The 14,610-nt window shown below is 37.6% G+C and overlaps 1 protein-coding gene across 1 annotated transcript; it reads left to right on the top strand.

The window, feature by feature from the left end:
* Positions 1-1,040: 1,040 nt before the first annotated feature.
* LOC118556547 (apoptosis regulator BAX-like) lies at positions 1,041-9,016 on the top strand. The gene is made up of 6 exons (XM_036147845.1): positions 1,041-1,106; positions 1,721-1,772; positions 6,701-6,859; positions 6,967-7,102; positions 7,190-7,294; positions 8,119-9,016. Exons 1-6 carry the CDS (start codon positions 1,079-1,081, stop codon positions 8,215-8,217), a joined length of 579 nt encoding a protein of 192 aa, XP_036003738.1. The 5' UTR covers positions 1,041-1,078; the 3' UTR covers positions 8,218-9,016.
* Positions 9,017-14,610: the final 5,594 nt, after the last annotated feature.

Genomic DNA, 14,610 nt, shown 5'->3' with positions numbered 1-14,610 from the left:
TGAGCCCGGTTCTGCTGGAGGTTTCCTTCCCATTAATGGGGAGTTTTCTTCCCACTGTCGCTTCATGCTTGCTCAGTATGAGGGATTGCAGCAAAGCCATGTACAATGCAGACGACTCTCCCTGTGGCTCTACGGGTTCCCCAGGAGTGAATGCTGCTTGTCGGGACTTGATGCAATCAACTGGTTCCTTATATAGGACATTTTTGACCAATCTGTATAATCTGACCCAATCTGTATAATATGATTGAACTTGATTTTGTAAAGTGCCTTGAGATGACATGTTTCATGATTTGGCGCTATATAAATAAAATTGAATTGAATTGAATTGAATTGAGCTATCAGAATAGCTGAGGTTATTTCTGGGTCAATCCGGTGTACTATAATCCCTTAGCAAAAACTAGTATACTTGATGTTAATTTATTAGGTATAGGCTAGCTCAAGTATAAATTGAAGGCAACTATACTTCACGCGTAGTACATTTGCATAAACAACTTTTTGCCAATGGGATGGGCAGGTGTCCTACCCAAGAAGATCAAATCTGCAACTGAGGCAAAAATGTGGTTAACAAAAGTTATAAGGGTGTTACACTGCGACTTTATTTTATTTATTTTATTTAAAAAAAAACAACGCTTCCCTCCAACAGAATTAAAGTGGCCAAATTTGGTGATTGTCTGGGTCAGCTATTTCTTTTATATACATTACAAAACAATGCATTTTAATACGAACGTTTATATCTATAAAAAACATAAATCATCTTTTGTGTTGTTTTTTCTTTTTTTTTTTCAGTTTTACTTTTCAATGCTATTGTTGTTGACCGAAAATGCAGCCGCGTTTTATCTCTATTTGAGATCAAAGCCATATTTGGTTTTCTATTTTTACTTGCCTTTCAGGAGTCATTTCCTCATGCGAATGACAGATGATTCGTTCCGCAGTGTCTGGGTGTGCAGCGGCGGTGACTAACAGCCCTTCAGGTCTGCGCCTCGCTTCACCATCAGCAGCACCGAGGAGGAGCCGGTGAGGGACCGGGGGGGGCGGGGGGTCACATGACTTTGCGGAAGTAGTTAGGCAGAGAAGCAAAATGGCAGAAGGAGGTGGAGGTGACCAAGGTACTGGCTATCATTCCTTATATTGTTTTATTCATTTACGCCGTGACAGTGTCCACAATTGTCTGGTAGGTGTAGGGATGCGTTCAGGTCAGCGGTTCGCGTCGGAGGTTTTAGTTTTTGGTTAATCCGACGGACGGAAGAGAAAAAAAAAAGAAAAAAAGAAAACGTTGCCTGGGGCTAGCTTAGCAAAACCGCTAAGTGATAGCGTTGATGCTGAAGGTTTGTTTTTTTTGTCTCCCTTTAGAGATATAATACAGAAAAAAATCATTACTATTCTCCTCTTCACGCCAAAAAAAAAACAAAAAAAAAACGTCCGCCAGTTGGCTACAAGTTACCGGCGTTAAGAAGGAGAGGGGGAGATTGTTGAATAATAGCTAAAACTGACTCAATGGCTTTCACGTGGAACCGCTAATTTCTCCTGAAGTGTTTGTGTGTTGTTGTTGTTGTTGTTTTTTTAAACCTCGACGGTAACAAAACAACAAGCGACGTTCCGTGAGGGCTTAGACGCTTTGTCACGATTTTTTATTGGAAATTGAAAAGGGAGTTTCGCTTTGGTGCTGGTGCTTCAGCATTTACATGATGTGACTCATCCTGACCTTTTGTTTGTTTCTCAGGAAATACACCGCCGGATCCCATTGTGGAAGTAGGAGCCGTGCTGTTAAAGGAGTAAGTTCGCTTCGCGTCTGGCCTTTGTTTTCACCTTAGAGCAGTTGAACTGGACGGGGAGGTCATAAACATTAAACATGGTCTGTTTCAGTTTAGAAGTCCATCTGGTTGTATAATCATATAATCTGGTTCATTGTGTTGCTGTCTTGGTTTTCCTTCTCTGAGCAGTTTTAGATTGGATATCTGTCAGGATTAGGTCTATTTTCAGTAGTGCTGGACGATAATTCAATAACAATATATATCGATTGATAGACAGATATCGATGACAGACATAAAAGGGTCAATAAAAAGTTCAATATAAGAACAATTTTCCTTGCTTTTGCATTCTAGCCATGTAGGTTAATACTACAGTCATTACATCCTCCCAAACAATAACAAATGCCGCTTGAACTTTTTTTTTTTTTTTTAAACTTGCTGTTTTGGTTAGTAGTTGGTTGAATACTGGGTTGAGTTTGAGTTCAGTCTTTGTGTGTTCTTTATCGAAAAATAAGTCGCTAAACAACGGCATAAAATGGCCAGGGCTGCACTTAAAATATATGTTTTGAATTTGTTGATAATTATCCATATGGATCAATCTCATGTCTATTTTATCTATATGCTTTTTTTTCTATATCGTCCAGCCCTAAGTTTCAGTGTCGTTATTTTAATATCAATGTCACCTTAATTTCACAAGGGTTTTAGAACATTTTGTCACTTTCAAATTAAGGCTGTGCGATTTTATGAATTTTTTTTTCATAATTTTTTTGCCAAAAATCTGAATTGCAATTTATTTCAACCATAATTGCGATTTTCATTAGGGCTGTGCGATGTTATAAATTTGTTTTCATTATGTTTTATGCCAAAAATCTGAATTGCAATTTATTTCAATCATAATTGCGATTTTAATTTTGACTTCTCTGCATTAGCCGCAAGCAACAAAATTGCCCTGTAGATAAAGATGTTTGTAAATGAAGACAATAAAAAAAAACATATATATTTTTTTAGTAATCAGAATATTCTTATTCAAGAGAATAGCTTGTGTAGTTGAACATAAAGTGCGAAGTGAAACCAAGAAACACGTCTAGGTATTGAACAGTTTGACGGGCAAATTAGATTATCTCACTGCTGCAACTCTCTTTCCTTCCATGTGAGGCAAATCCACTTTAAATATATTAGCGAAGCCTAAAGGATGTGTCTTATCCATTAATTGTTAAATAGCTAAAAATTGCATGCTGTTTTTTTTTATTGCGATTGTATTGCAAATGTGATTAATTGTCCAGCCCTATTTCAAATACAAACTGCCATTAAATTCCCACAGAGAAGTTTTTAACTAATTTTGGTTTTAATTTTGCACACAGACGGTTCAGAAAGTGTCTCTCTCTCTCGTGTCATAGAGCTAGGAATGAGTCGAACTGTCGCATCCGTAACCTGGCCAGCCAGATCGATAATGTGACAATGCGCTCTAGTTATGCTCATTATCCATCTGGGACTGCTCCATTTGATTCAGTTTGGGGAAAAGAGGGAATTTCAGCAGAACTTTGAGCTGATTGGGCGAAGCGACTCCTAGTGCCCGCCTACCAAAGGTCGGCTTTAGCCAATCGCAGTATCAAATTAAAAAATAAAGCAGCAGTCATCATGAAAAAACCACAAGGTAAGCTAGTCAAGGCATTTCGTCCTATTCTTCTTTCAAAGAAGAAATTGTGGATTCTGACCAAACAGATGTGATAGCAGCAGCTACGCGTGCGTCCTCCTGCGCTGCCATGTTTGTTTTGGGTAGGCTGTGGGCTCAGCCGCACTTGCTTTCGTTGCACTAGTATCCCGCCTTAAACCTCGGTATTGCAACGTGGTTGACCCGAAGCGTTTTTAGTTCTGACACAAACGGTATAAGCAGGAGCGGTACAAGATGGATTAATGATGAACGCACAAATACCACAAGAATTCATCTTGCAGGAAAGGTTAATGAATCCGCGGATCCATGATCAAAAGTTGTAGCGACTGCATTGCTGGCCGGCTTTCAAGAACTGATCAGAATAGGCCATAATGCAAACTGTGCAATGTGAGCTGATGGTGAATCTGACGGGGTTAAAACAGGTATTTTTGCCTTATCTATCAAGATTAAAGCAAAAAAAAACAAACAAACATGGGAAACAAATTTCCAAAAGAGTTATGAATCATGTCATTTAACTTATTTCAAGGTAACCATGGACAAATTGATGTTAAAGCTCTTGTTAAAATAGCAAACTTATACCCAACTTAAAATGCTTACTGCAGTGGATGTTTTCATGCTGTCATCATCTTCCACGAAAATAATTTACAGTGAAATTCTGTATTAGGAATGCAAATTTTACTTTACATATTTAAAGCTTTGTGCCAAATCAGGGTGCTGGTAGCTGATCATAGCTGACAACAAAAAACTCAGGGAACCAGAAGTTGCAACATACAGATATCCGAAACACAGCAGAACCAGAGTTAAGCATTACCCCTTAATTTAACCATTAACCGTACGTTTATGAACAAAAATTTAGTTAGATTTATACCAACGAACATGCGGTAATTCCTTGTCGAACACTGTTGGGTTCAGCTGTTTAAGAGGTCGATCGGCCGCATGTCTTCTACGTTTTACTAGACTCCTTTTAGACTTCGGCAAAATAAACACCCTCTAACTGATAGTAGGAAATGTACAATTATCCCTAACGTTTTTTTTTTTAACTAAATTTTTCTGACCACAATGCGATCTGTGATCTTGTCTGAGGGAAAGAGGGAGCTTCTTCTGCAGGTAAGGGCTGTTTGGCTCTGGGACAAATCGCTGATTGGTCAGCTACTGATGAGCCTCCAAGATTGATTGACAGGCGGCTTCACGTCAGTTTATGTGGGAGTGGTGGCCTAGTAGCTAGAGCAGAGCATCCTGGGAAGGCAGCACATTCCCTGGTTTAAATCCCGCAGACTGCCACTCTTGGTCCATGTATCCTTAGATACAGAATGTTCCCTGGGTGCTGCCCAGTGGCAGCCCACTGCTCCCTAAGGCATGGGTAAAATGCAGAGGACACATTTCATTGGAATGTACAAAATGTTGCAATGCCAAATAAGGATGATTTTTATTAGTAATTAGAGTGACTAAATAACATAAGATGCATATGTTTTGAACTGCGGGTGGAAGCTGGAGGGCTCTGAGACAACCCACACATGCATGGGGAGAACATGCAACTGTATGCAGAAAGGTGCTGGCTGGGATTTAAACCCAGCACCTTCTAGCAGCAAAGCAACAGTGCTAATAATTGTTCCACTCTACAGCTCACAAAAGATACAAGGAAGCATTAAATTCTGACAGTTATGTAAAAGAAGGAAAAAGACGTTTACACGTAGACATTTCTGATTTCATATTAAGTCATTGCATTTTAAATGCAATGCAGCCATGCTCATTTACTGCTGATGATACCCGTAGCCAGCATGTGGTTTTAGTGGCACGACCTTGATTACAAAATGGAAAGAGAGGAATAATGAAAATGGGGGTCATTCCCAATCAGTAGGTTCTCATCGCAATATTCAACAAACATTTTTACATCCGCATGTTTTTCCTAACATTGTCCAACGCTAATCTTTAGGAAAAGATGTAATGATGCATGCGATTGTGCTGAAGAACCACTGTTCAAGCGTCACTGTCCACGGCATGCAATAAGATGAGTAGCACGTTGGCGATCAGGTGATCAGCTTTCAAAAAAAGGCAGGTGCATGCCATTTTATTGTTTTTTGTTATCTGGCACCACAGAAAATGAGTAGATGGACAAACTGTGGAAAGCTCTTCACACCAAAGAAGTGCAGGAGTGATACTTTTAATAGTACTGCTGTTTTTAAATTGAAATCACCAATTAAAACCATGCCCAGAATGGCTCAGTAAGGACAGGAGCAGTCCTGCCATGTGCAGAGGCGACGCTCCTCGGCGCAGCTCTCCTAAGTTTGATTTTTGGTCTTGGGCCGTTTGCTGAACATCTTTCTCTTCTCTTTCTACATTCGCTAGTGCCAGAAAACAATACTATTCATAACAAGTACATTGGACACAGTGTCTGAAACGCTCAGTTTAAAAAAAAAAAAATCTCTTCAGAAGACCTCTACGTGTTGGATCGAGCTGGTTTGTGTGTTTTTTTTATGAAGCTATAAAGGCATTTCGTTGAGTTTGTCTGTTTTTAAAGGTCTGTCTGTTACTTCTCAGGTGTTTTGGACTATTAAGCATTGGACGCCCAAGATAACATGAGACTGTTTGCCTAAAAACGGTTCAACAAGTTTCTACTTTGGTAAAAGACAGCAGAACCTGCAGCAAACCTTTACAATATGAGCCTAAAGCGTATGTTGTATTGCATTATAACACCCCAAAACACATTTTAAGGCTTATTTAAGCGGCTACAGCTGCTTCTTACCTCATAAAAAAAAAAACAGTAGTGTTGCTAATAGCATTTATGCTGCTGGCTTTTGTGGTAGCAGAGTAATATTAATAACGCTTTTAGTACATTTTAACAAACCTGCTGTATTAATATTGCTAACCGCGATTAAATAATCCAGATGCAAAAGTTTTGAATCAATATTTTTGTATTAGCCTAACAAGAGACAATTCCCATGCTGTAAAACAAACCTCCAGACAACAAGTAACTGTCAGTAGACGCTTAAAATGGCATTTTATTGTATTGTAATTTCCCTTTGAGAGAAGGAATTTAGTTTCATATTGGATTTCTTTTTTTCTTTTTTTTGTTAAGTTAGTCAGGGTAAATGAACAAACACTTCTTTCTATTTTTTCATTTGTGTTTTTGAGATTATAGGAGATAAAGAAAGAGATACTCTTTCAGTTTTGATCTTATTTTACATCTGGAAAACTGGCTTTCCTTGGTTTTTTGTTTATTTTCTATCTGCAAAATCTTCAGCATTGCAGAGCAACCATTTTACTGTGTTCTGCCCTTTAGTTTCATCTACGAGCGGATTCAACGGCATGTAGATGGCGACGCTGTCGTGACCAGGGAACAGCTGGGCGCAAAGGAGCTGTGTGACCCAAACCATAAGAAGCTCGCTCAGTGTCTTCAGCAGATCGGAGATGAACTGGATGGAAACCTTGAGCTACAAAGGTAGACTCGCTCTCCACATTCGAACACCAAAAGTCCAAATGCTTATTCTTACTGTACACTTACAAACCTCCAGTCCCAAATAAACTCATCTATAATGTATTCCTCAGGATGATCAATGACTCTGCCCTCATCCCAACAAAAGACGTGTTCTTTAAAGTCGCCTGTCAGATCTTTTCTGACGGTAGATTCAACTGGGGTCGAGTGGTTGCTCTATTTTACTTTGCCTGTCGTCTTGTCATAAAAGTAAGTCAAGCTCCTCTGTTATACCTCTTCTTGTGCTTTGTGGAGTTATTACTTAATAATAAACCAAGTTTTCCTTATACTTCCTAGGCCCTTATAACTGAAATCCCTGAAATCATCAGAACAATTATCAACTGGACTATAGACTACCTCCGGAATAATTTGATCAACTGGATAAGGGAGCAAGGCGGCTGGGTAAGGACCCAGCTAAAAAAATACAGCTGGAGCGCATCATTAATTACATTTGTTCATCATCACAAACCACACTGTGCAAAAGTCTTAAGTAGGGCTGGGCGATATGGTTTAATAAAAATCTCAGATTTTGTTATACCAAATCTTATTAATAATTTTTTTTTTCTCACAAAAAGATATTTGTTTTAAAAACTTGCTTTCATGTCAAGCATTTCGTCTGACAGTTGACCTGAATTTAAAATGAAACCAAATACAAGCAGTGAAACTTGTTTGTAAAATAAGATGGCAGCCCTGCCGTTGTAAGCAATGAAAATCTAACAAATGTTTTGCTGCGAGTGGTGTTACAGAAAGAGTTAAGAACAGACTTTACTTGTGCAACTCTAAACCAACCTAAAAAAAAAAGTAAATGTGTAAAGTGTCTTATGGAAAAAAAAAATCCCTTTTGACAACATATTTTCCTAACCATATATTCAGTATAGCATGCTGTTCTCTCCATGGAAGCCCAATGAATGCATTGTCTTAAAAAAATATGTAAAAAATTATAAATTCAAGTTAATCCATTTGTTGCCCAGCCCTAGTTTTAAGGTTATCCTCAATTCTTTATGTTCTGCGCCCAAGAAACCAGACTTTGTTGTAGTCTGAACAATTTAATTAGTTCTCCAAACTCTGAAGATTTAAATCTTCCACTATCTTAAAGGGATATTTATTAGGTCTGACTCTAATTAAGCTTTTTACGTTGTAAACCGAGGTGGTTAAAAGATTTTCCTCACCTTTATGTCAGACAACCGTTAGTTATGCCTCTCCATAATTTTTCTCTTCTCTTTTAGGAGGGTATTCGTTCCTACTTCGGGTCGTCCACATTGCAGACCTTAGGGGTTTTCCTGGCTGGTGTTCTTACCACCGTTATAGTCATACGCAAGATGTGAGGGCCGTTGGAGAAGCAGGGAGGAGAAAGATGGGAGGAACTACGACTGAGGTAACAGGAACAAAAGGAAGATGATCAGAGGGTCGACAGGAGCAAGTCAAAAAGTTGAGCTTGAAGAACTTGTGTAAGGAGAACCACAATCCCTGTGAAAGTGGGAGTTGGACTGAAAGCGCTGTTGTACCTGTGATCGATGTGCCACTGAGGAGGAGAGCTGTGCATGATGCACAAAAGCAGAAGGATGGGGAGGACTTTAGACTTTAACAAAGAAGGAAATTGAAATAATTTATTTTTTGCTTGGTACAAAGTCACTGCACTCTGTTTCTTACCCTAAAAGCAAAGTTCAGCTGGATGAAGAGGGTTCTCTCTGTTATTTTAGTTGTAGTGCTCTTTCTTTCGTTTTTTTTGTTTTCATCATTATCATCATCATCATCATCATCATATCTGTATGCGAGCCAGGCTTCATTCATATGTATGTATGAGTAGTACCTAATGGAAAATCTTCAACAAACTGCCACCTACGGACATATTGGATGATGATCACATCAAGTCGAGCTCACATGGTGTTTCTACAAACAATTATTAGGTTAGAGTCGCAACTCCACCGGTTATAACCATTAGATTAAAACAGTCAATTTGTCTCCCTGACCTACCATAAATCCATGGCCTCTTATTATGTCAGGGAATAACAAAAAGTGCCTAATCAATGAGCTATGTTCACGTTTTGTTTACGTTTCAAATTAATCCTCCTGTTTGAAAGAAACACAGCCTCACTGAGCTATTAGACCCACTGAAAATGCCTGGATGAAACCACCCAAAACCTTTGCTGTTTTGGGTGGTTTAAAAAGCCATTACGACCTTAATGTGACTCCTATTGAAAAAATAACTTTTTTTTTTTTGTATTTGCACATCGAGCCATGTGTCATGATCCAACAGTTGCTTTGGCCCATGAAAGAAGTTGTGCTGCATACTAGGGTTGTCACGATAATAAAATTTTAAACTCGATACTGATACTAGAGAAAAATACTTGATACCATTATCGATACCGCAGTAAATCATTTTAAAAGCACAGGGTTCTTTCTAGCTAAGAAAAAGATTAAAATATGACAATCTTTTACTTTTGTAGCTGGGGCAACACCAAGAAGAAGGGCACAAGTCTGCCCTTATTTAGAAAAATATAGAATTTAAAAAGGTTACTTGTGCGATTGGCAAAACGGTAAACAACCCTGAGTAAAAGTGTTGATATCTTTTATGGAACTGTCTAGCTTTGATTTAGTCATCCAATTATTTTGATTTATTATAAGGGCTTATCTTTAGTGTACAACTGTGTGCTTCCATTTTCCTAATTGCTGTTGATACAAATACAATTTACTACTGAGGGACAAATAAAGCATAATTCTAAACTAAGATGTATTTGTGTTTCAAAACAAATATCTGATACAGTCGTGGCTGGAGATTTGTTTATATATATATATATATATATATATATATATATATATATATATATATATATATATATATATATATATATATATATATATATATATATATATGTATGTATATGTATATGTATATATCTATCTCTCTCATATATATATATATATATGTATGTATATATATGTGTATATGGAGTGGGGGTACTGGAGACTTGGGGATTACCACAATAAACTCTACTTGACCAATAATCCTTCTACGTTCACTTGCCAATTGCTGGATTTTAAATAGTCTAGACTCCTTTACCTGTTTTTTTTTTTTTTTTTGTTTTGTTTTGTTTATTCCATTGGGCATTTGCGAAATTATGTTATGAATAAATGACCGAATTTTGTTTCACTTCGCCATTTTCTCCTGCCTTGTCGTCGTAGTCCGACTCTTGTTTGCATCATGTGAGGGACATTCATGCTTGCACATCTAAATTGTAGGAGAGGTGACTTTGATTGACAGGATTGATGAATTGATCTGATTGGATCAAGAGTGACACAAAATGTGCTGATTGGCCACAGATGCAAATGGCTGTTCTCCTAGGAGAATATTTAAGTACCCAATTAGTGACCAGCATGATGTCACATGAATGCCTAAAGCTTGCACAGACACTCGCTCATTTGTCCAGCACCCCTTGGTGTTGAAACATAAAATTAGGATGCCTAGACTAAAAAAATTTAATGGGAATGCTGTCAAATAAAAAAAAAACATTTTATTACACGACAGATTTGACAATTCGTTTTTAATTTATGTTTAGTTAGACTTTTTTTCTTTCCCTAGTACTTTTGATGTGAGCAGTGTCCGAGCGCCTCCTCTGGTGCATGTAAAACATATTTTTACAGTTTAAACAAAGATCTGGTCCATGCAAATATATTGATCAACAACCCTGTACAATTTGTAATTTTGGTGAATATTTTTCTTTAGCAATCAACTATAGCAGCAGGGTGGGTTGGTGGTGGTTCCTACTTTTTTTTCTCCCCTGGTCTAATTTCAGTGTGGCTCTACCATAACCTGTATTATTAGCCACTAGTGGCTCTACAACTAAACACACACATTTTTTCACCATGTAAAAAGAAAACAAGCTGTCAGCTGATTAACATTTTCGTTTGTTAATTAATTAGTTCATAACACAGTAGAACCAAGTGGAAGCTCATTTCGATGGGGAGCTCAGAGTAACAGGGCCCTGTCATTGGTCTGTCCGTGAAGCTAATATTTAAGCGTCAGCATTAGCTTAAGCCATCTGGGAGGTTTAATAGTTCGCTGTTGCAGATACAGGAGCTTTACTAACCCTTTAAAGTTGCTCTCAAACATCAACATTGTTGCGGTAGCTTGTTGTTAGGGTTAGCTAGCATGTGGCATTTTTGGGTATTTTTTTTTTTTTTACTCCACCCCCCACCCCCCCCCCCCCCCCCCCTCCCCATTTGCCTCATAGGGAAATACCTCCAAACAATGTTTTTGTTAGCTAAACGGGAATTGATCAGTGTATGACTTTGACACATGTTTATTTGAATAATCAATTTTCTTGGTATCGATTATATCGAAATATTTAGACAACCCTACTGCAAACAGAAAGCAATGGGTGGTTTACCTCACTTTTGTCATGTTCAGAGTACTGTATTTTTACAACAGTTATTCAAACTGCTGCGCCATCACGCAGCAAAAGGCTTTTTATACATTTTCCTTGTTCGTCAGTGCCTTGGTGTTTGCATTTTTTTTCTTTTTTACAATGAAACCACTTTGATATTTCTGAGTTTTCACTTTTTCTATCTTACTTGTATGGGCGAGAATTGTCCCGGGGATCCCTGGAAATCTTTTTGCAGTGACTTATGTTGTGATGAGAAAAATAAAACTTTTAAACTCTTCCTGTAGCTATTTGTGGATGTTGTTTAGACCATGAATGTTGATTGTGATCCGGCATAGAAAAGTGTTTTAACAAAATAACTTTTAAGATGTTTTCATTTTTTAGTTATGTTGCATACAATACATTTTATTTTTAATGTTTTTTTTATTGTATTCCTACACGTGTTTTAAGGAAATGATTTATTTAAAAAAAAGAGGAATGTCTCTCCAGCATCCTTGAACATATTATTGAAATATGAAGGGACACATTTTGGCCTGAACACTGCTAAGACTATTGCCCCATGTGTAAGGAGCTGAGGGTATATTTTATCAAAGTCTTGGTAACAGATTTTTAAGCCCTTTAAGGGGTCATTATTTTATTTTTAAGCCCTTTAAGGGGTCATTATTAAGATAAGTTGCATATATTTTAATGAAAATTCTGATACCTTAAATTTTGACCATGACAGTCAGCCACCTCTAGTTCCCTCTAGCTGCACAAAATAATGATTAATTAGCTCCAAATAAGGAGAAGTAAAGCTTTTTTATAAAAGTTGGTTCCAGGTCAGTGCCTGGGGTGAAAGGGCTTTTGCAGATCAGACAGCCACCATTAAATCTCAAAATCTCATTTCTACTCTCAGGCCTTTTAAACAATGAACAATTTTATTTATTCTAACTTTATTTATTTCTGATAGACATGTAGGCTGTAGCGTTTAGTCATTTTAGAGCCTTTTTTAGGGAGTTGGTTCCACAGCTTAGTAGCAGTTAAAGTCAGTGTAGTCTCTCCTTGTTTCTAGTCTGGGAACATAACATGAAGAGGTCTATGGTGACCTAAGGAGTCTAGATGATTCATACCTGCGACTGAGATATATTTAGACCAGTCAGTGCTGAAAAGACACTTCTGATGTCTCTGGTTTAGGAATGGCTTAAGATCAGCGCTGCAGCAGTTGTGGTCCATGTCCTGGACCACTCTGTGTGGGTAGACTATTCCAGTCAGAGTGTGTGCCTTGTGATGCTACCCCAAACTCTTAATGTGGGCTTTGCATCAACAACATTCTTTAGGATTCAGCTGCTTTTGCTGGCCTATAAACATATTTTCTAACACATGTTATCCTTTCAATTAACTTTCCATTAATATGCTTGGATACAGGAATCTGAACAGCCACGTTTGGTAGCAATGAACTAATGTGGCTTTGGAGGATGTCAAGTCAGCAATTTTACCCATGATCGCGTTGAACACAAGGCAAAAATGTAACAATGAAAAAAAAACGGAGTTGGTCTTTGGGACAGGTTCTTTGTTAAAAGGTTTCATCTCATTTACAAAGAGACTTCTTCCGTCAGAGGAGACTGAGACTCCTCAGATTAAAATTTTAATTCAAGGCCTTAGAAGCGGAGGCGCACAGACATTAAACATGATTAATAAAACAGCTGACTAAAGAGACAAATAGAAACATTTTTGGAAATGGAAAACGAGAAGAACTTCTATACTTTTCAATTGGCCAATAAGCATGTCTGTGTGCACATCTTTAAAAAAAATTATATTGTGAAAAAGTTTTATTTTTTTTCGGTCATTTCAGAAAGTAAAACTAAATTAATGCATACATTAAATTAACAGAGGGAACTCTTTCCTGTCTTTATTTATTTTCATGATTATGATGATTATGGCTTACAGACGATTTAAAGAGCTGTAATAAAATAAAGTAATCAAAGATAATAAAAAACATTTTTGTAAAAGTTTTTATAAATGGTATTTAATAGCTATATTATGGCCTATACATCCTTGGGGAAGATGACAGATGTCCTGAAGACAGTTTGCTACACTGCCCAAGGAGGGTAAGCCACAAAAGGTCAGTGCTGAAGAAGCTGGATGTTGACATAGTGCTGTATCCGAGCAGATTCATAGAAGGTTGAGCGGAAGAAAAAAGTGTGGTAGAAAATAAAAAGCTCCAGCAACACCAGAGACGTGCAGTCAGGGGAGGCAAGTGAGACCAGGCCTCACTTGTTATCATGGAAAGAAAGAAAATATATAATAACATAATATACATTTTGATTCACTTAGTCATTTGTAATAAGCATTTTTTTTATCTAATTTCCTCATTTTTGATCATACTCTTTAAAATCGCAGACTTTTCGCGATTTTTGATGTAAATCCTTGGTGGCGCTTGATAGCGAAGCAGATAAGGCCGCAGAGAGCTTGGTCTCCCCTGGGATTGCGCAATCCCATGTTAACTGCGCTGGCTTCCATTCTGTGAATGCATCTTCCTGTCTTTAGATCATAAATTAAATTGTTCAAACAGTTATGAACTGATTTTCCACAATTTAATGTATGTAGATTACGAATTGTGTTTTGGTCATCAAACTGTGCGCAGGTAACAGGTTTTCGTGCTGCTGGGCGATCATAAACGGCAAAGAACCACTGAGCTATATAATACACTGGAGTGCTGATTTTGCCGAAAAACTGAAGTCACTGGCCGCCATCTTGCTACTCCCTACTCTCACAGAATCCCACAGGATTTGGTTGCAACAACAAGCAGTTTTCTGGCTGAGTGAAAATATTTCACAGGTAATTCTACAGTCAGTGGATGTACTAACACTAGTAACTACTAGGAAATTAGGTGCTGAAATATTTTACATGTTATTCATATTAAATATATATATATATGTATATATAAGTATGTGTATATGTATATATGTATACACATATGTAAATATATGTTTTTGTACATTGTTATTTATATATTTATAAATGTTAAACATATTATTTAAATGAATAAAATGCAAAATATTTCAGCACATGACTTTCTCAGTACTTGATATTTTTAGAACATAACATAAAAGTATATGGCATTTGACATTTTAAAAGTTTTAAGCCCCCCCTGAACATGAGAAAATCCTCGTTATTCGATGCTGTACCGCACATGTTCCCTAGTTACTGGGGGGAAATAGGGAGTACCAATATGGCGGCTGGTGGCTTCAAAGCGACTCGTTCAAACAGACGGTGATTAGCACTCCAGTGTAGCTCAGTGCAAAGAACGGGTTGTACAGTAGGTGATGCCTGCAGTTCTTTGGCCTCTAGGCAGGG

The sequence above is a fragment of the Fundulus heteroclitus genome, chromosome 16 (genome assembly GCF_011125445.2).
Source record: "Fundulus heteroclitus isolate FHET01 chromosome 16, MU-UCD_Fhet_4.1, whole genome shotgun sequence".
Taxonomy (NCBI): Eukaryota; Metazoa; Chordata; class Actinopteri; order Cyprinodontiformes; family Fundulidae; genus Fundulus; species Fundulus heteroclitus.
Note: the sequence above shows the minus strand (reverse complement) of the source record. Positions and strands in the feature narration are given on the sequence as shown.

Bases quoted from the DNA above. Each gene is read 5' to 3' on its own strand.
- LOC118556547 (XM_036147845.1), top strand. From the start codon at position 1,079: ATGGCAGAAGGAGGTGGAGGTGACCAAG. The intron at 1,773-6,700 runs GTAAGTTCGCTT...TCTGCCCTTTAG, and splicing joins GGAGCCGTGCTGTTAAAGGA to TTTCATCTACGAGCGGATTC. The intron at 6,860-6,966 runs GTAGACTCGCTC...TGTATTCCTCAG, and splicing joins GGAAACCTTGAGCTACAAAG to GATGATCAATGACTCTGCCC.